Genomic DNA, 24,576 nt, shown 5'->3' with positions numbered 1-24,576 from the left:
TTCTCACATTTGATTCCGTTCCGTTTATGTTTGAGATATGTGTCCTTTGAAATTTGTTATTCTTTGCCATAAGAGATTTGCATATCTTAGCAATTATCATTGGCTCACACATTATTAGCACCGGACATCGCACTTGTGTGGAGGCTGGGTCATCAATCAGAAAACATACACTCGTTTTAATGTTGTGCCTAGAACACCTTGATTTAGTCACTTGAGCCACCCATTATTTGATCTCATATTTTCTCTGTCCGGGTGCACAAGATTGGTTTCTGTTGGTATCTACATTGCTTGGGTAGTGAATTAACCAAGGGAGGTGGATCAAGACCCGGAGAGAGATTAATTTATGCTGAATACATAGACAGCCCCTTTAACTTGCCCCAATATTTGACCTGAACTAAGCTCATGATCTATTGAACACTTCAACTATACTCAATGTGTGTCTATTAAACCCTTCAAAAAAATTAGTCAAAAAACAAAAATGCATGTAGTTCACACGCGGATAAAGTGGCAATGAACAAATAGAATAAAGACATGTGACAGGAAAAAAAAATCTACATTTATTAAGGTTTTACTTATTCCCATTTTTTTTCTTTTTTCTTCTTTCTTTATTTATTTCTACCTCTTTCCATGGAAACCAGACGTGCCTTTTTTTCCTTCTTATTTCTTCCACTTTTTACATTGAAATCAGACGCTAAAACAAATACAAAGCACCTAACCTTTCTTCTTCCTCCCCTCATCATAACATCTGTTCTCAAAAACGTTGCCTTACATCACTTGGGTCTGATCAAGGATGCTTAGTTGTTGATCACTTGGGTTTGATCAAAAACGTGTTTTTTTTCTTCTTTTTATAAGTTATCACCTTCCAGTTGACCTTTCTGTTAAGAGATGAAGAATTGGAAACCAAAAATACAAACAATAAAGAAGAAACTCAGTATGCTCAGAAATAAAAGTTGATTGTTGACCAAGGAAATCTGTTGCTGCATTGGAGAATGAGGAGGTTGTTGTTGATAAATAATAAGGGGATAACAAGACATGGCAAACAGTACAAACAAAGAACAATACAAATAATTCAGCTTAGGTGCTCGACAATTTGTCACATGGCAAACAGAAGGGATTAGTGCAAAACAAAGGGAAAGAGTAATAACCAAAGACACGACGCACATGCCAAAAGAACAGCCAGTGAAAATTGTAAATGTCTTCAACTGTTCACATTTGTGTAAAATCCGATGAGCTCGATAAGAAAGATCAAATCTTCGTATTAGCTCTTCTCTTCGTGTAAGCCTCATGAGCTAACACAGCTTCGCTCATCTTCATATGCCTCTTCCCTTTGGCTTTGACTTCGGGGGGAATCTTCTCCGACATAGCTTCTTCTGAAAATCTTTTATTTTGGTGGGTTCAAGAACATGAATGTATCTCTTCCATCATTTCACTCCAATTAATAAAATATTTAAATCTCCATTTCACTAATCTTATGTTGTCAATGTAAAGGGAGGTGAGGAAAGGGTGTCCGCCAATAGAAGATGAAGGGGAAAGAAAAAAATTAAAATAAAAAGTTCATGTCTTTCCACGCTCTTAAAAGAGGTGCACTACACGCACAGTGCCATGTCAACAACCGGTGTCTAATTGATATAATTTCAATTAACATTAAGTGTTCAATAGATCATGAGCTTAGTTCAGGTGGCTATATAAGAAATTCGGACGAGATTAGGGGGCTGTCTATGTATTTGGCCATTAATTTATTATGATTTTGGGTGGAGAAAGAAGACTGATCAGGGGCCAGCACCTTAACTTAGCTCTCTTATTGAATTTGTGGTAGACATTTAGGGGCTGTTTGTTGTGATGTATTAGCAAATAATCATGGTATAAAAATCTGCATACACTTTTGCCCCCTAGTGTTAGGTTTAAATTGCAAATTCAGTATATTTAATCCTTGTATAACTCATACCCCAGTTTACAACAACAACAACAAGCCTAGTGTAATCCCACAAGTGAGGTATGGGGAGGGTAGTGTGTATGCGAACTTACCCTTATCTTAAGAAGATAAAAATATTGTTTCTGATAAACCTCGGCTCAAGAAAAGATAAAAAACAATATTAGCAACAAGCAGTAACAAAGACAAGATAGTAAGAAACCAAAGCGAAAGAAACAACAAGTAATAATAGAAATCTACGAATATAAAAATACAAGACTACCCTAATACTACTGGTACTGAAAAGAAAAGCGCACGACTATATATTAATCCTCTACCCTAATTTTCGACCTCCACACCTTTTATCAAGATTCATGTCCTCAATGAGCTGAAGCATCGCCATGTCTAGCCTAATCACCTCTCTCGAATTCTTCTTTGGCCTACCTCCACCCCTCCTCAAACCTACCAAGGCTAACCTCTCACACCTCCTTACTGGTGCATCTGTGTCCCTCCGCTTCACATGCCTGAACTATCTAACCCCCGCTTCCCGCATTTTGTTCTCCACGGAGGCTACTCCACCTTGTCCGGAATAACTTCATTCCTGGGGCACCTGTCCTGGTATGCCCGCACATCTATCTCAACATCCTTATTTTTGCTACTTTCATCTTGTGGAAATGAGAGTTTTTGGCTGGTCAACACTCTGCCCCATACAACATAGTTGATCTAACCACCACTCTGTAGATAAGGTTTGGTGTTACATTCTTATCACATAAAACACCAGATTCAAGCCTATATTTCATCCACCCCACTCCAATACGATGTGTGACATCCTCGCCAATCTCTCCATTTCCTTTGGATTACTAACCCAAGTTACTTGAAGCTATCTCTCTTGGGAATATCTTGTGTATCAAGCCTCACCAGTGTTGTGAAGAGCGTGAAGCGAGGAAAAACGACAAGGCCCTTTTCGCTTAAAGCGAGAAGCGAAGCGCTCGCTTTTTTGAAGTGAAGCGGAATTTAAAAAAAAAATTAAAATAAATACTGTATAGACAACACATGTAGTTGTAAGAAAAAATGGGCAGCATTTCAATCTTTTTATCACTGAAACAGTGCAACAAAATGAAGAAGAAGAGGAGATGAATGAGAAAGAAGAACTGAAGGGAAAAAAAAAATTTCGTTAGCATTTCGCTGCTATTTGGATGCTGAAACAGTGAAAGAAAAAGGAGGAGGAGGAGATCACATACCTGGGGCCAAACTTGATGATCTTGAAGTTGAAAACTTAAACCCTAGGTTGCCTCTTTCTTTCTCTGTTGCTGCTGCTCGATGGTGTTTTTAAAAAAAACAGCACCAGATACCTCGCCTCGCTTCGCTTCTCGCTTTTAGCGAGGAAGCGCTCGGTTTTTACAACCGTGAGCCTCACGTCCACGTCTGCTTCTGCATCATACCCCAATTATTCTATACCATCCCCAAGATGGAATAACTAATACCATGATTATCTATATGCGGATAAAGATTCAACATGACAAACTACCCTACTCCCAATAACCTTTTCATTGAGCAATTCTTTTTGTTAAAACTCTGCTACCTCATACTAATAACAACCTTGGTCTTTTTGTTAAGATATAAAATGAGTATGATAAAAATCAGATTCTTTGACAGAAATGATAATGAGCGTGAAATTATTTGATCGTTTTCAATTATATTAACAACCAATCACGAAGCTTTCCAGAGAATAATCCATGGTGAGGATGGAAAATCTGGGCAGAAAAGAAGTATTTACATACCTTTTAGAAGAATATAATGTAACCAAATTGTCTGTTTCAATCAAATTTGCAGTATGCAGTAATAACATATAGTACTAGTACTCTAGTAGACAAAAGCTCCTTTATCCTTCATTACAGCTACAAACAAAATTATTTTTTTATAAACTAACAAACCTAATGAGAAAGCTGTTCTTCTCCTAGCTAGTTTAATTAGAATCTTTTTTATCATCTCATTCCTAATCAGTAATCAAATAGCTCACTGTTGAAGGCATTGTCTTATATGATTAATCAGTTCAATGAAATAGAATAGCCTATGAAAATCCAAGGGTATAACGATAAACAAAATTTTGCGCAGATTTAAACCAAGCATAAGTTTAAGTTATTCACTGTATATGCAATATTTAATACAATGAACCAAACGTTTGATACGAAATAATTTCTGTATTACAATCCCTACATTACTAATCTCTGCATTACAATCCCTGCTTAACTTGTTTTTAAACCAAACGACCCCTTAGGGAATAAACAATTTAGAGGATTATGACATCATTCATATGTATGGATAACCACTTCCATTCTAAAAGGCTGTGTTCCATCTAAGGGATTGATTTTTTGGAAGATGACAAAATTACAATCAGAAAAAGAAAGTTGGCGATCCGAATATTCATTTGTTTTCCTTTTTCTTTTGAATTATTGTCCAATTCTTTGTTTAATAATCATACAGTTCGTTCATTCTGTGGATGTTGAAAACTACATCTTGTCCACTCTTTATATTCAGTTCATAATTTTATGGTATGGAAGAACCTAATCCTTAGTTATGTTCTCATTCCGAATGATTTCCAAGTGATTTCCTTGTGATGAATTGCAGGCATTTGCAGATGAGTTAGGTATCCCTTTCCTTGAGACAAGTGCAAAAGATTCCATTAATGTGGAGCAGGCTTTCTTGACGATGGCCGGAGAGATTAAGAAAAAGTAAGCTGGCGAAATTTTCTTTTCATGTCTTTAACCAATCTGCAAAAGTACTCACATTTTTTAAGTTCCACCATGTCTTCTCAACCAAAGTCATTTAATCTTGTGAGAATGCACCGGAGAAAAATCTATTTATTGACAATGATACAATGAGTCATATATATAATACATCTTCTACATATGGGATTAGGACATATTCTACTCCTACGTATGGGACTAGGACATATTCTGCTCCCACTATATATGAGACTAGGACTATTTACATATAACTATCTAACACTCTCCCTCAAGCCGGTGCATACAAATCATATGTACCGAGCTTGTTACATATGTAACTAATACGAGGACCGGTGAGGGGTTTGGTGAAAATATCTGCAAGCTTATCATTCGACATACAAGGCCTCTAGACTTCCCATGAGCAACAAAACCAGGTAATTGCTAATAAACAGAAGTTGGCCAAAAAGTCTCCGAAAAAATTTGAAACTAGTGAGACTACGCCGAATTACACACTACAAAATAGGTTCTAAAACACCAGCAGAAACATAAACTTTTCCGGAAATTACTGTTCACGCCGGAAAAAGTGCATTGTTCACACCGAAAAAATAGAAGTTGTCAAAATTTGATGTAATTTATATGTGTAGGCGCGGAATCACTGGACAAGTAAGTTGTCCTGAAGAAGTTTTGTCAAAAAGTGGCCGGAATGGCTCACACGCGGCGGAAAGGTTGTTGTAGCTCGTCGGAACCCTAGTTCGGCGGTGTGTGAGGGACTTTCTGCCGGAGCGATTGACTGGGGTTTTGTAGCCTGATTTTTTCGAACAAGATGGTAGTGTTGGTTAACGCACAATACTTACCGATGAGGAGATAATGCAAATCAATCTTGAGTCATCAGCCGAAAGACGCACGGTGATTGACTTTTCTGTTCCGAAGGGACTGGAATTTCTGGGGTTTGGTCGCACAAGGGTTTCGTATCTGATGGTGGTACTGATATATGTACAGTATCACTGTAGCAGTGATGAACCTTGGGAACAAGGCGAAGTTGCCGGAAAACTGCACGGCGATAAGATCTTTCTTCCCGGATGTCGCTGGAATGACGCACATCGATAATTTTCTCACTGAAGCTCTGCAAAAGGAAGGTTGGGTGCTTGTGGGGCGAGAAAAAACCTCGAATATGAGGGGGCAACGCTCTGGATCCTCCCTGCTTGCAGAAATGAATGGATCAAAAAAGGAAATTGGTTCTCTATTTCCGGCTCTATTTCTGGGAGGGGGATGAAGGCCATAAGAGAAGATTTCCCTACCGGTAAGGAAGAGGAGAAAAAGGTTTTGTCATCTATCTCGACCAGTTTCCTGAGGCGTTGGAAATCCAGACCGGCTCAGAGAATCACTCGCTATTTAGCCCTTCGTTCCGCCAACAAAGAAGTCATCCTTGACGATTTCCCATTCCTTCCCTCTCGAGCTGCCTCTCTTCGCCATTCGATGCTTCTGCCTTCCCTTTCTATAACATACCCAGGCGCCCTCCTTTCCAATCGCTAAGAAAAAAAAATCCCAATCAAAGCCCTATCTAAGTAAAGCTTTGTCTGTTATTTTTCCGGCCCCAGGGGAGTTTATTCGACCCATTCCCCAATTTCCCGCACTGCTCAAGTAAGTGTGCAACTCCGTATGAGGACCTCCTTCTCTTTTGCCCACTCTCCGTTCACACGGTTCTCAAAGCAGAGGAGGAAGGGTGGGCAGCAGGTACCATGAGTTCTCTGTCCCACACATCTATCCATGTGAGAATGCACATGAGAAAAATCTATTTATTGATAATGATACAATGAGTCCTATATATAATAATCTTCTACTCCTACTACATATGGGATCAGGACATATTTAACTCCTACGTATGAGACTATGACATATTCTACTCCTAGCACATATGGAACTAGGACTATTTACATATAACTATCTAACAAAGCTATTCTCAACTTTAGTAGATGAGGGCAATGATCAATTTCAATGTATCATTTTAAGCTTTTCAAAACGTAGATTGCATTGGTGGATATTAAATTGTGTTCTTTATGGTTAATTTCTTGCCACAAATGTAATCACATATGCTATTACTAACTATTTGCGATATGCTTATTAGATTAATAATGATAATATTGAGACAATGATGTGAAACAATAACAGAATTTGTCTATTCTCCGCTGAACTACATCTCCAAATTGTGATTCTGCAGAATGGGTAACCAACCAGCTGGAACGAAGAAATCAGGTAGCGGTGTTCAGATTAAGGGACAACCAATTGAGCAAAAGAGCAACTGTTGTGGCTAACTGCTTATTCAGTACCTTTTTGTTCGACGGCAAAATGTTGAATATGTTGTATCAAGAACGTACAATTCTTAGTGTCCCCTATGGATCTCGTACATAATGCACTTGTGAGAATTGCTTGGTGAAAAACATAATGCACAGAGACACCCCTGACTTTAGAAGAAGCATTACTTGCTTGGCAAAGCTGTTATAGCATGCTCCTGTTGCTATGTCCATAACCATCTGTTAGCATTGTGGCCTTGCTCGGATTGCTTGGTTAATAAATGTTATTTCTGTTCTCAACACGATCAGAAATGGAGGAAATCAATTAATTCAGTTGGTGAAAATCATGAGTAACTCCCAAATCTCAACAGAGAAAAAAGTCAAGGCAATTTTTTTTTTTTCATTTGCTTAATTTTTGGTGAAGAAAGTTACTCAGGTATTTGTGCTGGTGGAAGATCAACATCATCATTATAAAATAAATATATAAATAAATAATTAAATGTTATGTATTGGAACAAGTAGCTTCAGTAGGTTGAATGCTAAGTTAAAATACTAGCTTTGAAATTGGGTACGGAGAGCTTCAGCAATTTGATATACTAACAAGAGTAACCGTAGGAGGTTTGATTCCCATTACTCGAGAATAGCTTAATTGCATGGGAAAGGTAACTCGTAAAGCTTGAAGTATGAGCACTTCTATTTGACCTCAATCAAGAAGTTCAAAAATTAATTACAATAATCATAACAAAAGGATCAAACCAATTGATAGAAAATATAAAACAAATACGTTCAAAATTAATTAGAATAATGATAACAAATAGATAATAAAAACAAAAGGATAAAAGCAATCAATTGTGAATTGGAATCAAACAAAGGATTAAAAGAGCTGATGACCATTAAGAAGAGCAACATGCTTTCTTGGTGTTTATCTCCTCTGCTCCAACAACAAGAGTCTTCCCTTCTTTAATGTTAGCAGGTGCTGGGTCCTCTCCTGAAGAGAGTGACTTCTTACTGATTATCCGATAGATTTCTGAAAGATTCATCTGGAAAGCTTTTTCTACGTTTGTTGCCTCCAAAGCAGATGTTTCAATGAAAGAAAGCCCTTCTCTTTCAGCGTATCCCTGAGCATCCTCTGTAGGAACTGCTCGGAGATGCTTCAGATCAGTCTTGTTTCCAATGAGCATAATCACAATGTTGGAGTCTGCATGATCCCTCAGTTCCTTTAACCATCGGCTGACATTTTCAAAGGACATAGGTTTTGTCACATCGTATACCAGAAGAGCTCCAAGTGCACCCCTATAGTAAGCACTTGTAATGGCTCTATATCTCTCCTGTCCAGCGGTGTCCCAGATCTGAGACTTAATGATCCTTCCCTCAACCTGTGCATATATCATCACTTTAGCACAAAAGAATTATTTCCAAGTGTACAGTTTAGAAACACCCAAAGATGTGACAACTTACATTTGCTCATTCAACAACAGAAAAGTGATACACTTGCTTACAGCATGTCAAAAGCTATGTCGAATATTTAAATCCATGGAAAATATCATGACATCTACACAAAGGTAGACTTCACTTAAACGGTTTCTGGCAATCATGTTTGACCTACTAGTGACTTGGAGCAACACTCATAACTTTACTCTTAATTTTGGAACTCCTGGCTACTTTTCCGTTATTCTAATAAAGTTAATTCTGTACATCACACACTCAATATGCAAAATATAAGATCCTTTCCAGCTTTTTTTTTGGAGAATGGTAACAAGTGTATTATAAAAAAACACTAAGTGCAAAGCCATCCATTGTTTATTATTAGAAATGCCCCTTTCTATTTTGCTTACTTCTGTGCAAAGTTCAAGAGAAAAAAAGAGAGGACTAAATCAAAGTTAAATAGAGAGGACTAACCTTTTTTTAATTGTATAAGGACCGTTGGCATCACGAAATAGGTTTTTAAGAGTTTCAAAACTAGAAAACAAATAATTGGATCCAAAATCAAACAAGAGATAATGTAACTATGTTTGCAGTAGTCATAGAGGCTATGTTTACCTTTAACTTTCTGGAATTAATACCAAACGTTATCTAGTGATCACTGCGTAAAATGTTGAGTTCTTAAAAAAGTGATTTTTCTTTTAGTTTTATGAAAGATAATTTTGTATAACTCACAAATTAGCACTAAGGAACAGCTGTAAAAATTAGTTAGGCCAACCCTGTTATAAATGTAGGGAGTCTCAACCACCAACAAAATGGAAGTTACACCTGAAAAGCTTAGTTGGAGACAAAGCCTTCAATCTATAAACAGGATTAGTTTTTCCTTCAAAACATCTGAGATCATTTTCCTTCTAGAGAGTCCATAGGATGCAGATTTGGAATGCAAACCACGTTTTTTTCAGTAATTTTGAAGCTTCTTCCATAATACGATGTATTGACCATTTTACAACCTCTCATGTAATTGGTTTTGTATGGAAGGATCACATATAACACATATAAACATTTTTCTTCCCAGTGAAAACTTCATATTAGATCAGGAGGGAAAGCGTGTTAATTAATTATTTTAGCATCTTCATTCATCACCGTCTCATGCAGAGAGGATGCCACTAGCATTGATATCGGTGACCTCCCAGTAAAAAGACCTAATCCATGAAGTTAGCAATTAGGAAAAAATGTCAAACTCTAGCATCTTCTCTTGTGCTCTCCCCAAGTAGTGAATATGCTCATAAACAGGGGTGTGTGTGTGGGGTGGGTGTGTGTGTGTGTGTGTGGAGGTACACATATAATATTAACATGGACATAGCCCTTGAGATAAAAAATCACAGCATATTAACAGGATGGCCATCAACCACGCAAGGACTTTTGAGAAACGTAAAACCATGAAGCAAATACAAATACTACAGAAGGCAACCACGGAAACAACTCCTCCCTCATTAGTAAAAGCACGTCAAAAGGATAGGTTGTGAACTTTTTTTCCCAAACATAAAAAGGATAATAATTGAAATAAAGGAAGAGAAATGAGAGAGACCATGTGATGCAGAAAAGAGAGGAATGAAAGGCGAGGACTGTTAATATTCTATTTTTGGATTGATTAGGAAAGAAAAGGATTGTGTCATGCCGCCACTGACACTAATATTCTTAATTAAAGTATTTGCTATATCTATAGGCAAAGATTGATTAGGCAATACAAAAACATTTATTTTAAGAGGTTTAATCTACTTCCCTCGCATTGGACAAAAATGGGGCGTAAATTAATGCTCATGATTTTATCCCTTTCTTTCTATCCATCTCTCTTTTCTCAGCCAAACATTTATGCGGAAGAAAGCTTATGCCTTTTGCGCTCCCTGTATCACTTTTCTTCAATCTAAAACATCAATAACAGACTTCTACGAAAAACCATGTAAACCATAAAGGTAAATTTCCTGAGTATGGTACATTTGAATTAACCAATAAATATGTAATACCAAATAAACCTTCGTAACATGAACAAAAACAGGCTCATGTGGGTTGTACTAATATTGTTATGGAAACCAAGTCACTCTCAAAGTGTGTTTATATTTTTAGATTATTTTGTTAGTTGTCCACTTCAAAAACAAATTCAAAAAGGAATCAAGTAACGAATGTATATATTTAACATAATTATTTGAATTTTTTTTTATTTTCACATAATTTTGTTAAATATCGCTTTAAATATAGATAACAAAAAGTTCAAGAAAAAGGAATGAATTTTCAATAACTTCACAGCAAATCAAGAAGAGATAAAAATTATGGGCTTACAAAGATCAACATAATCTCTCAAGGGTGTTTGGACTTTATTAATAGTTTCAACTGCAGAATAGATCTGCCAATTCTTGTAGCTACTCATGTAAGCCACACAAGAGTGATCAATGCTCTTTCCTTTTCTCTCCTCTCTTTTTCTGCATCACTAATGCTTTTTCTTAATCCGACACTCTTACTTTTCCTTATTTCTGTTTCTTTAAATCCAAACATCTAATATTGCATTAAGTGATCTGGGGGATCCCAAGAAGCTTATTAGGGCCTGTCTAGGTATCAATCACTATATCAATATTTACAAATACTGTACTTCAATAATTACAAATATTAGTTTGACCATGCGTATTTGCAAATGCAGTTCAGTAATTGAGTTTGAAGGTATCTTTTAAGTGAAATTCTCATTTCCACTCACAAATCTTTAACTTTCACAAAAAAGAAAACTTCACATAAAGCTCTTACTAAAACACAATATCAACAAACTTCTTTTCAACTTCAAATACTCTTTTTCTCAACTTCAACTTCAACTTCAACTCAAGTATTCTCCAAATGCCTACTTAATAACTTGAATCGATGAAAAAATTAAGTACCCAGGCTCAGCTAGATTGCAAAGATCTAAGAAGTAAAAAGAAGGCTGCGGCGCCATAGATCCGAAAAGATCGCAAACATAAGCACAAGCGCATTGTTTAATCCAAACAAATCACAAAAACTAACTCCATGCCACAAAACGAGGGAATGCACACACATCATCCAGGTCTTAACTAAAATTATATGATCAATGACAGTTCATTGATGCATTGTTAAAAAAATTGAGCAAATATATGATCAATGACAATGCACTGATGCATAATGTAAAATTCGAATTCGCAAGAGCGAGGAGAAACAGAGATCAACAGTTTGAAATGAATAATAAAAAGAAGATGAATTCGTCGTAAAGAAGGATCGAAAAGAGGACCTGGAGAGTACGAGTGGCGAACTCAACGCCGATAGTAGATTTGGACTCCAAGCAAAACTCATTTCTAGTGAATCTGGAGAGTAAGTTGGATTTGCCTACTCCTGAATCTCCGATTAACACTATCTTGAACAAGTAATCGTACTCCTCGTCAGGTCTCCTCGCCATCTCTCTCTCTCTCTCTCTAGAAGAATCCTTTGCTTGAGAGCACTCTCTTCGTACGATTGATGACAATGAAGAGTGAGCTTTTACATTATGACGGAAATGACTAGGATCTGCGGTTAATGTGAGATGTAATGACAAATATACCCTTGGACTGCTTTTGACCTCTTTGGATGTGTGTTTTTCAAACTTTTTGACGCATATAGATTTTAGGAAGTGGAAAATTTGGGCAGTCACACTTCTTTGGAGTTATGTATCTGCTTTTGCGGAAGAAACGTTACACTTACGGCAGTCATTTGGGTTCAACGCGTTTCCAAACGAAAAAGAAAAATAGGGGTGTATAGGGTAAAATATCTATGCTAAGTGGTTGCAAAGTCAACCCAAATGTTCTTCCCAGCGATCCCGCATCTGTAGTCTAACCTTGCACAAATCAAACCTCAGTTTGGATTATAAAGCGGTCGATTGCAATAATAATATTCAATTAGGAGTTGAGATCGAATTCATATGAAGCGAAGATGAGATTAGGTATATATTCGGACTAAGCACGTAAAGTGTCTAAGATACACTTTCACAAACTGTGTTTTGATTCTACTTCTAAATTATGCTACGGTTTGCAAATGTAAAGCTAGAGAATAATATTTTTGGTATCGTTTTTCAAGTATATAAAAGATCTAGGGCTGTGACTTCCATCTAGGTGTTTGCCTAACGGGTTGTGGGCTTTAGAGCGAGTTTTGTTGGTCGGGTGTGTATTATAACAATCAACACACAATTACCCACTCAATACCTCTAGGTAATAGAGTGATTTTACCCAATTTGGCTTTCTCAAGGCCAAATGGGTAATGCACAAAACACTTGATAGATGCTCAAGTCGGGTTTTACTATCTCTAGATTCAACCCTTTAATTGGGACTATTAATTTCTTGAGTTCATCCCAATTTCTTGTTGGCCAAGTTTTCCTAGACTAAGTCTCTCTTTCTCGGGTAGAGACTAAGTCAAATAGGCTTGAATCAATGTTTGCAACCATTAATTCTACAATAATAACAAGAACTAGGCTAAATATTACACACCCAACTATAAAAAAAACCTAAATCAAATACCCATTAGGTACCCACACTAGGGTTGGGTCACAACCCTAACTAGGAATTTAGCTACTCATAGTGGGTGATGAAGAAAATAAAGAAGAAAAGATGATTAAACTCATATTTAATGATAAATAGATGAAAATCCAAGGTAAAATTAACAAGCTATGATAAAGTTTCCTAAAACAGTAAAGAAAAACGGCGACCAACTTTCAGATGCTCAAAACTTAACCTAATTTCGTAAAAGTAGTCTATTTATACAAAGCTGGAATTTTCGGACAAAATTGCCCTTTAGGAGGTTCTGCGGCTGCACAATTCTGTGTACGGTCCGCACTTTGCTGCAGCTCTTGACATGAGTGGTTTCTACGGCCGCACAATTCTGAACTGCGGCCGCACTTCTTGAGTTCTGCAGACCGCACAATTCTGGGTGCGGCCGCACATTTGATTTCTGCGGCCGCACAATTATAGTGCGGTCCGTAGATCTTGATTGTCTTGAATTTCCAACTCTCTGAACCTTGACTTCTGCGGCCGCACAATTATTGTGGGGTCCGCACTTTGCATTACAGCACTGTCAAATTTTCTTCTTGTTCTGCGGTCGCAGACAAAATTCTGCGGTTCGCACTTTAGCCTTTTTACTTGATTTTTGTCCTTGTTCAAAATCACTCATTCTTGAGTTTAATTTCATCACTTTGGCTCATTTTCCAATACTCCTGCAAGTAAGCATATTTCATCAGTTTTCGGGAATACTTTTAAGCATTTTGAACTAAAACGAAAGTCAAAGGCGCAAATAAGTAGTCAAAATCCCACTTATCAACTCCCCCAAATTTAAGCTTTTGCTTGTCCTCAAGCAAATAAGGTAATTCCCACCTCCAAAAGAAAAGAGCTATTCCAGCTAAGCTAAGGTGAATCAAACACACATCAATTGGGACCAACAATTACCCACACACTCATGAATCATCAACCAGGCAATGTTTTGAAGGTTAAAGCATAAATAGCTTTAATATGACACTTGAGCATCAAGAGTTGACTTTCTCATCAAGGAAGTTTGCACTTTCATATAGGTTACTGTGGATACCAAACTCCTCCTCCTATACTCTCCGTTAGCTCATCTCACTTAAGAATGTAATACTCAATTCAATGATTTGTGAAAAGTTCGCTCATCACTCTCAAAAGAATGTCACAAGTACGGCTCTAAGTACCATATGCTTGCCCCTCTTGTAAATCACCACTAATGTAAGCTCACTCGGCTTGAAATCACGTAGGGCTTTTTCGGCATGTAATAAAGGCTTTTGGACTAAGGTAGGAAATGTTGGAATAGAACGGGTTCATCTTTCCTTAAGCACTCCATTTTCTCTTTTTGGCTCATGCTTTACCGACTCTTTGAGTCATTTTCTTTTTCCTTAGGGAAACTAGAGAGACTTGACATCACTCTTTCTTGGTCATGATATTCATTTTCTCCTTATTTGTTTTCTCCATGCTTTGCACTTTTGCTTTTCTTTGAATCCCTTCAACTCTTCAATTTATTCACTTTCTTTTTGTGTTTTTCTTTTGTTCTTTCTTTTTCTTCATTTCTTTTCTCTTTTTGTACCTTGATACCACTTTCAAACTCCTCGTATCTCCCCCAAACTTATGTTTTCACCAATTTTCTTCTCATGAGTGTTAAGGAAAGCTCGGGTGACAAGAGAGAGTCACTACAAAATGGGTAAATGCTTGTAACATGGTTATTAAATGAGAAAAGCTTTAGGCTCAAAAGGGTTGACTAGGGATAACATCATTGGTGGGGCATGGAAAATTTCAAAACGGGCCAAGGAGAGGCTACAATCACTTCTCAAGCAAAGCAAAACTTAGAATTTTGCCTAGAAACACATTCGGAGCAAGTTCTAGACCATTCGCACGGGTACTTGGACTTATAACAAAACATCTCACCTCTCACATAGCTGGATTGTTCAAGAGTGTAGAGGCGAGGTCCCACAACAACCGTATTCAAGATTGAAAATCGCTAATGGTTCAACTAAACCACTCGATGATTGCCTAAGTCAACACAAGAGTCACAAGGTCACTAACTAGAGCCATTTCTTTCCAAGAACTTATTTTTAACCATAAGCGTGTAGTTAAGTGTGTTGGTACCAAGTAAAGTATGCTTGACCCTCTTATTCATTATTACTACTGTTTTTACCTAATCATAAAAAACGGACTCAATCCCTTAAGAAGGTTGTCATGCCATCCATCGTTGGGAAGAGCCACCCGGTTCACACAAAAACCACCTTTGGAAAGAACCGTGGCATTAAGAAAATCAAAGGCTTATTGATCACTTAAACATAAAAAGGAGCTACCAAATCAACAAGAAGCTGTTAAAGTAAATAAGAAGCTAAACTACTAAGAAACAAAATAAAGAAGCTATGAAGTAACTACTGAAAGCAAAAATGAATATACAAGCCGAGAATGGAAAAAGAATATATACATCAATAGAGAGGGAGGAATATATACATTAATATATACATCAATTGATAGGAAGGAATATATACATAATGAAAAAGAAGATAAAGATAAAAAGAGAGTATTATAATTATTACAGGCCAATGTCAAATGTCATATCAAATCAAAAATAGACCACCCCTGAATAAGAATAAGCGTTGTCCTCAATGCTTAACAAAAATCAAAATAAGGAGGGGAAAGAGTAGAGAGGACTCCCTATGTGGTCTCGGTATCCATAGCAGCATCACCTCTCTCAGGCTCCTCCAATTAGATCTCATCATCCTCTGCTCGGGGAGCAGCTGGGTTGGTGAACATCTGTAGCACCACTTCAGCAGTGTGGGTAGTGCTGTCTGGCTTCTCAGACTGGCCAACTGGTACCACTGATACTGTTAGGTCTGCTGGTACTGATGGATGTGTCTCCATCAATAAGTCAAATGGAAGATCCCCAACGGCTGTTATCTTGGTCACTTCTTGTCTCAAATTGTCCACTGATTTTCTTAAGGCCTGTGATTTCCTCATCTTCTTCACTTGTTTACCCAACTCCTCAATAGCTCCCCCATGTGCCACCAATGTATCCATGATGGTCTTCTGATTGTCCAAAATTTTCTTCAATGTTTCCTCCACTGACGGAGGAATCTGGGGTGCTGAGGTAGAGGTCTGAGCTGCAATAGCACTGGATAGGTCAGACAACTTTGCAGTAGCTGTCTGCATCCAGTTGTTGAGACTCGCCAGCGTCTAGGAGACTTGTAGCGCAGAGAGTGGATAAGTTGAGGAGGAAGGTACTGATACCGATGTTGATGGCCCTGAAGATGGAGGTGGTGGCATGGCAGCTGTCTCGATGGAAGGCCCGGCTATTGTGGAAGGCATGGAAGTTGTAGAAGGCATAGCAGCAGAATCTGTAACTACCACCGATGGCTCATCAGACTGGCCTACGGTAGTAGTCGACTTACCCTTGTTTTTCGGGTTACTTGGGTCCTTCATATCAAAGCTCTTGGGCTCCACCCCTGCATCCGTGAGATACTCCGTGATAGTGTTGGGATACGGATAAGAGCTTTCACCCTTCCTGACAACCAGAGACATTTTGGCCGACATGATAGCACCCACATTAATTGGGTACCCGACCATGATAGATGCAACTAAGACTGCCTAGGGGATTGGAAGGTTGTTTTCATTCCGGCTTGGGTTTATGCGACTGCATACAAATATTTGCCACCCATTTGCTTCAAAGTTGAGGGTGTTCTGCAGAATAGGAACCCCTGCTGTGATCCATGTTGGTGGTGGTCCTGGAGCTGCTAGTATCTCAGCTAGCCAAGGGCGAGCTGCGTCACCAAGTGCAAACTTCTGTAAATACTGCACCAGCTCCATATCCTCGAACCCTAAATAAGTGTTCAGGGTGCTCTGATCAAATCGTACTTTCAAGTTCCGCACCTTAGTCATCTTAGTCCCTTTCTTGATGTGCGCCACATTGGTGTAGAACTCCCGGACTAAGTTCTCCTTATCCAATATGCTTTTCGTGAACCATTTCCACCCTTTTCTTTCCCGAAATTGTCTTAACACATTCGGGTTGTATCTATCCAGATCTTTCAATACAAACTGCCGCTCAAGAGTGAACGATCTCTGCGGCTACCACTATCGAAACCTATTGAATGCAGTCAGGTTCACAAACCTATCTTCCCAAACTTCCTTCTTCTTTGACCTCTACAGGCCTGCAACTCTGGTATCACTCCCCCAACCGTCATCCGGAATATCATCATCATCATCATCAATTGTGACTGGTGCGGCGGGGGCATGAGTAGATGAGGGCTCCATAGCCTGACTGTTCCCTTCCGATCCCTCAGAATTACTCTCAAAAGAGGTAGGCTCGTCTCTCAGTCGGTATCTATCCTGGGGCATCTTTGGCTGTGTTGGCACAATAGGCTGCCTTTGCACTGAGTCGCCATCCGATGCTTCCCTAAACGGGGCATATGAACTTGATTCGGAGGGCTCTGGCTATCTACCTCGGCCTATTGTTGCCTTCTTACTAATCACTCCTTGCACGGAGAGTGGTAGGGTACCCCTGCCTCGGCCTCGGGAGGGTTTACCCCTCCCTTTGGAAGTGTCCCCACGTCCTCTTGATCTAACCATTTTCTGCAATACATAGCAACATGAGTCAGTTAAAGTTCAAATACAGACTATAAAACAGTTGCAGATAAAACAATAGGCAGGAGGGGGAAGTGCGGTCCGCACAATTTTGAGTGCGGTTGCAGACTGCCTTGTGCGGACTGCATAATTTTGAAGTGCGGCCGCACAATTCCAGGTCCAGTAAAACCAGTTCTCTGAAGTTTGGATCTGCGGTCGCACAAATTTTTCTATGGTCGCAGATCATTTTCTGCGGACCACATAATTTTGAGTGCGGTCCGCACATTGAATGCACAGACTTGTACTAAAACTAAGGATCTGCGGACCGCACAATTTCATGTGCGGCTGTACAATTTCATGTGCGGCCGCACAATTCAAAATTAGACAGCACTAAACTTAGGTTTTTTAATTTTTTGCACAATTTAGGCATGGTATTAGCAAAGTAGACATGATACATGATTTACAAAACCCCCAAGGAGTACATATGAAATTACCCACACAATTTTAAGCACACATGATGAATCATATGACAATTAGGCCTAAAAACAACTATACTAATTAAGAACAAAAACTAAGAAAATTTGGAAAAATTTAAACATGAATTGAACATACCAGTGATGAAGGATGCAAGGGAGAATCTAGGATGATGAAATGAGTGTGATGTTTGAAACAATTTTTGTGCACTGTGCTTGATTTTGTGTTACGAGTTCAAAGTGCGTAAAGTTTGGAACAGTGAGATGAGGGCCTATTTATAGGTGCAGCTGAGTGCGGCCGCACAATTTTGTGTGCGGTCCGCACTCTTTACCTGGTCCATCTGAAGATCTGCGGTCCGCACAAAATTGGGTGCGGTCGCAGATATTTGTGCGGACCGCACAATTTCAAGTGCGGCCGCAGATTGGCCAATTCTCTGCAATTTCAAACTTCTAAGAGTTGCATTTTTGGGTCTCCAGTTGTGCGGCCGCACAAAGAATTGTGCGGCCGCAGACTCCTTTCTGCTGTGGCATGCAAGATTGTGCGGTTCGCATAATAAATGTGCGGTCCTCACTTTTTCAACACTTAGCCATTTTTTCGAGCACAGTTCTTGCAAAGAACACTCATTCCTGCAATTCACTTCAAAACCAGTTAGCACAAAACAGAACCTATCTAAAAAGAAGAGAAAGAGAAATAAAAAGAAACATGGGTTGCCTCCCAAGAAGCGCCTGATTTAACGTCACGGCACGACGCAGATTACCATCAATCACTTGAAATGAATTAATGCCACGACGTGGTCATCATCAACTTTTCCAAGATAATACTTCACCCGGTGACCATTGACTCTGAACACTTCATCATTTTTATTCTTCAAGTCTAATGCACCAAAGGTTGTCACCTTTACAACCTCAAACGGACCACTCCACTTAGACTTCAACTTTCCCGGAAACATCCGTAATCGAGAATTGAACAATAACACAAGATAACCTTTTTTGAACTCTTTGTTCCGGATGTACTTGTCATGGAGGTACTTCATCTTCTACTTGTATAAGGAAGAACTTGTATATGCATGGTATCGGAATTCATCAAGCTCATTCAATTGTGCCACCCTCCGGTTAGCGGCGACATCCCACTCAAAATTAAGCTTCTTCAATGCCCACATAGCCTTATGCTCAAGTTCCACCGGAAGGTGACAAGCTTTCCCGAACACCAACCGGTATGGAGACATCCCAATCGGTGTTTTGTAAGCCGTCCTATAAGCCCATAGAGCATCATTAAGTTTCTTTGACCAATCCATCCAGTTGGCATTCACGGTCTTTGATAGAATACTCTTGATCTCCCGGTTGGAGACTTCCACTTGTCCGCTTGCTTGAGGATGATAAGGGGTCGAGACTCTGTGAGTGACACCATACTTGGTGAGTAAGGTATCGAAAGCTTTGTTGCAAAAGTGCGATCCCCCGTCACTTATAATGGCCCTTGGAGTGCCAAATCTTGTAAAGATATTCTTTTTCAAAAATGCCACGACACTTCGAGCTTTATTGTTGGGTAGAGAAACGGCCTTCATAGTCCACAGCTACCAAAATGTATGTGTTCCCACAGGAGCTTACGAACGGTCCCATGAAATCAATCCCCCACACATCAAAAATGTCAATTTCCAAGATGGTGGTGAGGGGCATCTCATTTTTCTTAGAAATCCCACCAGCACTTTAACATTCATCACAATGCTTGACTAGATCACTAGCATCCTTGTAGAGGGTAGGCCAATAGAATTCACAACTCAACACTTTTGCCGCCATTCTCGCTCCACTATGGTGACCACCATATGGTGAAGAGTGGCAAGCATCAAGAATTTCCACTTGTTCTTTCTCCGGCACACATCGTCGAATCACACCATAGGTACAAATCCGGAAGTGATACGGTTCATCCCAATAATAGTCAAGGCAATCCCATTTGAGCTTCTTCCTTTGGTTTGAAGAGAACTCATTCGGTACAATACCACTCACAAGATAATTTTCTAAGTCGGCGAACCATGGCATCTCGGTCATTAAAATGGCTAGAAGTTGCTCGTCGGGGAAGGAGTCATTAATCTCAAGGCCGTCATGTGGCCTCCCCTCCTTCTCCAAGCGAGATAATTGGTCCGCCACTTGGTTTTCACTGCCTTTGCGATCTTGGAATTCGAGATCGAACTCTTGCAATAAAAGCACCCACCGCATTAACCTCGCCTTTGAATCCTTTTTGCTCATTAAGTACCGAAGCACCGCATGATCGGTGTGGACAATCACCTCTGTACCCATCAAGTACGGGCGAAACTTCTCCATAGCAAAGACAATAGCAAGGAGCTCTTTTTCGGTCACCATGTAATTGACTTGGGCATCGTTCATGGTCTTACTAGAATAGTAGACCGGATGGAAGATTTTGTTGATATGTTGCCCCAAAACCGCTCCGACCGCCACATCACTTGCGTCACACATGAGCTCAAAAGGCAAGCTCCAATCCGGTGCGGTGATAATATGAGTAGTAGTCAATTTGAACTTGAGCAATTCGAATGCCTTCATACAATCCTCGTTGAAATAGAATTTGGCATCCTTCTCCAAAAGCTTACACAAGGGGTTCATCACTTTGAAAAACTCCTTGATGAAACGACGATAGAACCCCGCATGACCCAAGAAGCTCCTCACTCCCTTCACGGGTATAGGGGGTGGGAGTATCGAAATCACCTATATTTTGGCCTTGTCGGCCTCAATACCATTCTTTGAAATTTTGTGGCCAAGTACAATGCCTTCCTCGACCATGAAGTGACACTTCTCCCAATTGAGCACCAAGTTTGTCTCCTCACATCTTGCCAAGACCTTATCCAAGTTTGTCAAGCAATTAAAGGAATTCCCAACCACAGAAAAATCATCCATGAAGACCTCAAGAAAATCCTCCACCATGTCGGTCAAGATAGCCATCATACACCGTTGAAAAGTCGCCGGTACATTGCACAACCTAAATAGCATGCATGAGAATGTGAAAGTACCATAGGGACATGTGAAAGTAGTTTTCTCTTGGTCCTCCAGAGCAATAAGAATTTGATTATAGCCGGAATATCCATCAAGGAAATAATAGAAAGCACGACCGGCTAACCTATCAAGCATTTGATCAAGGAAGGGAAGTGGGAAATAATCTTTCCTTGTGACTTTGTTGAGCTCGCGATAGTCCATACACACTCTCCACCCGGTCACCGTTCTTGTAGGAATTAACTCATTCTTGTCATTGGTGACCACAGTCATGCCCCCTTTCTTTGGGACACATAGCACCGGAGAGGTCCACGAGCTATCGAAAATGGGGTAAATAACCCCGGCATCCAACCACTTTATGATCTCCTTCTTCACCAACTCTTGTATTGCTTCATTTAGTCTTCTTTGATGTTCAACGGAGGGGTTGGAATCCTCCTCCAAATTAATCTTGTGCATGCAAAAGGCGGGGCTTATACCCCGAATATCTGCCAATGTCCATCCGATAGCTTTCTTCCTCTTTTGTAGCACTGCCAAAGTAGAGTCTACCTGCACGTTAGTCAAATAAGAGGAAAGAATAACCGGTAAAGTAGAACACGGGCCAAGGAATTCATACCTGAGATGTGGAGGCAATGGCTTTAACTCCAAAGTGGGAGGCTCCTCAATTGAGGGCTTTGTTGGAGAAGTCTTTCGGTTTTCAAGATCAAAGGACAATTTGTGGGGTTCATAAGTGTACGACCCCTTGCAATGCATTCACACATTCCACATAGCCATCCTTCTCATCATCATCATCATCATCATCATGATTAAGCAGCACGGCCTCCAAAGTATCATCAACATTCATCATGGCACTAGCATCATCAACAATCACCTCGGTCACTAAGTCCACAAACGACAAACTTCATTGCTATTCGGTTGCTTCATAGATTTGCACACATGGAAAACCACCTTTTCATCACCCACCCGGAAGGTGAGCTCGCCGGCAAGGAAAGGTCTACCCAAAATAATAGGCACCTCACAGTCCACTTCACAATCAAGAATCACTAAGTCAACCGGGAGGATGAACTTATCAACTCGAACCAACACATCATCAATAATACCCAATGGTCTTTTCATAGTACGATCCGCCATTTATAGCCTCATAGAAGTGGGTCTTGGTTGCCCAATCCCCAACGTTTTGAAAATCGAGTAGGGCATCAAGTTGATACTCGCCCCTAGATCACAAAGAGCTTTGGCAAAGTCGGCGCTTCCAATGGTGCAAGGGATTGTGAAAGTGCCAGGATCTTCCAATTTAGGAGCCATTGAGTGCACAATTGCGCTCACTTGATGTGTCATCTTTATAATCTCACAATTCATCGACCTCTTCTTTGTCACCAAATCCTTCATGAACTTTGCATATCCAGGCATTTGCTCCAAAGCCTCAACTAATGGCATATTAATAGATAAGCTCTTCATCATATCAATGAAATTTTTGAATTTGTTCTCTCCATTTTGCTTGGAAAGCCTTTGAGGGTATGGAGGAGGAGGCCTTGGCATTGGTGCCTTAGCCTTTGGCACTACCGGTTCCGGTATGTCAACAATGTGTTCCCTAGACGGGTTCACTTCTTCTTGAGTCTCCTCCACGTTTTCATCAATATCAATTCTCCCTTCGTCATTTGCTTGCACCATACTGTTTGGAATCTCATCTTCTTGAATCACTTGTTCATCATCAACAATTTTTCTTTGACTTGAGGTGGTTACATACCCACCTTTTCCACTCCTTGTAGTCACGACCATGGCATGTCCCGTGTTATTCCCACCCTTCGGGTTCACCACTGTGTCACTTGGTAGTGCCCCCTTAGGACGAGTGTTTAAAGCTTGCAAAATTTGCCCTAATTGAACTTCCAAATTGCGAATTGAAGTGTTGTGAGAAGCTAATTGAGCATCAGAGTCGGCATTCTTCTCCATCATTTGTTTAAACATGTTTTCAATTCACCCATCTCATTGTTGGAAGAGCTAGGACCATGGGAAGGATAAGGAGGCGGGTTGCTTGGTTGTTGATACATCGGGGGCCTTTGAAAACCCGACCCCCGATTCCCTTGATTATTGTTCCATCCCCCTTGGTTGTTGACTCCCCAATATCCTTGACTATTGCCACCCCAATTGTTTTAGTTGTTTTGATTGTTCTAATGCCCTTGATTGTTTTGACCATTCCAATTACTTTGGTTGTTTTGATTGTTCCAATTCCCTTGATTACCTTGAGATCGCCATTGTTGTTGATTCGGGCCTTGAGAGTTGTTTCTTTGCCCTTGGAAGTTGTTCACATATTGTACTTCCTCCTCTTGTTCATTGTAAGATTCATCTTGGTCAAACCCACTATCTTCTTGCACATATTATTCCACATGGTTTTGCACTTGTTGACCCTTTTGCCTTCTCTTGTTCACCATCATATTTACTCCTTCCATTGCATTTACTTTCTTAGGACCTTGAACTTGTTGAAGTTGAGCTTTGGCTAATTGATTCATTGCGGTGGTCATCCACCATTTCATCTAAGATCTCACAAGATTCGGCATATGGTGTTGTCATGAAATTTCCACCGGCAAGTTGGTTGACCACGCATTGATTGGTAGTATTGATCCTTCTATAGAAAGTTTGTTGAATCATAGCCTCAATCATGTGCACACTTTCACCATAGTTCGGTACCTCTCCTATATCTCATGCAAATGCTCATTGGATTCTTGTTTGAATGCTAGAATCTCGTCTCTAAGAGTAGCCATATGCCCGGGAGAAAATAACTTGGCAATGAATTTCTCTGCCAATTCATCCCATGTATGGATGGAATGGTTTGGCAACCTTTCTAACCAATCCAAGACTTTTTCCCATAGTGAAAAAGGAAATAGCCTCAACCTTAAACCATCCTCGGAGACGTTTGTTTGTTTACTCCCCCAGCAAGCGTCCACAAATCCTTTCAAGTGTTTGTACACATTTTGAATCGGAGCCCCGGTGAAGAATCCCCGTTTCTCTAGCAATGTGAGCATAACATTTATGATTTGAAAGTTGCCCGCCCTAATCTAATGCAGGGTGGGACTATGGCACTTGCATACCCTTCATTCGGCAACACCCGGTGTGGAGCCGCTCTTGGTGGAGGTGGGGGTGGAATGGGAACGTTGTCTTGAGGCGGTCAGCCTAGTCTATTTGCTTGAGGTTCAGGAGGAACTTCTTCAACTTGGTCATCTTCCACGTCCACATCCCCCAAAGGCATGTTTCCGAGTGGATCATTGTTGTTGAGAGCCATTGTTTCAGCTACAATTATTTCACCAAAAAGATTAGTAACACGGAAGAAAAAGAAGACAATTCACACACAAAACCAAATATATAGCTAAATCCATTTTTTATGCTCCCCGACAACGGCGCCAAAAATTGATCTCGCCCAAATCACACCTCATTTTGTGGTTGTGAAGCGGTCAATTGCAATAATAATACCCAACTAGGAGTCGTGATTGAATCCATAGGGAGCGAAGATGGGATTAGGTATATATTCGGACTAAGAACATAAAGTGTCTAAGATGCACTTCCACAAACTGTGTTTTGATTCTACTTTTAAATTATGCTACGGTTTGCAAATGTAAAGCTAGAGAATAATATTTTTGGTATCGTTTTTCAAGT

General features: G+C 39.8%; 2 protein-coding genes across 2 annotated transcripts in view; one reads left to right on the top strand and one right to left on the bottom strand.

The window, feature by feature from the left end:
* LOC104120579 (ras-related protein RABD1-like) overlaps positions 1-7,108 on the top strand; it is a 142,611-nt gene extending 135,503 nt beyond the window's left edge. Inside the window, exons 8-9 of the mRNA XM_070181591.1 lie at positions 4,538-4,641; positions 6,854-7,108. Of these exons, the coding sequence (XP_070037692.1) occupies positions 4,538-4,641; positions 6,854-6,947 (198 nt within the window). The 3' untranslated portion in view covers positions 6,948-7,108. The remainder of the gene's footprint in view (positions 1-4,537; positions 4,642-6,853) is intronic.
* Positions 7,109-7,596: 488 nt separating this feature from the next.
* On the bottom strand, positions 7,597-11,963 carry LOC104120580 (ras-related protein RABA2a). The gene is made up of 2 exons (XM_009632373.4): positions 11,635-11,963; positions 7,597-8,302 (listed from the first exon to the last, which is right to left on the bottom strand). The coding sequence occupies exons 1-2, from the start codon at positions 11,797-11,799 to the stop codon at positions 7,820-7,822; spliced, it is 648 nt and encodes a 215-aa protein (XP_009630668.1). The 5' UTR covers positions 11,800-11,963; the 3' UTR covers positions 7,597-7,819.
* Positions 11,964-24,576: the final 12,613 nt, after the last annotated feature.

Source organism: Nicotiana tomentosiformis, chromosome 7, assembly GCF_000390325.3.
Source record: "Nicotiana tomentosiformis chromosome 7, ASM39032v3, whole genome shotgun sequence".
Taxonomy (NCBI): Eukaryota; Viridiplantae; Streptophyta; class Magnoliopsida; order Solanales; family Solanaceae; genus Nicotiana; species Nicotiana tomentosiformis.
Note: the sequence above shows the minus strand (reverse complement) of the source record. Positions and strands in the feature narration are given on the sequence as shown.

Coding starts and splice junctions, on each gene's coding strand:
- LOC104120580 (XM_009632373.4), bottom strand. CDS start 11,799: ATGGCGAGGAGACCTGACGAGGAGTACGATTACTTGTTCAAGATAGTG. Junction 8,303..11,634: donor TCGCCACTCGTACTCTCCAG/GTCCTCTTTTCG, acceptor ATATATGCACAG/GTTGAGGGAAGGATCATTAA.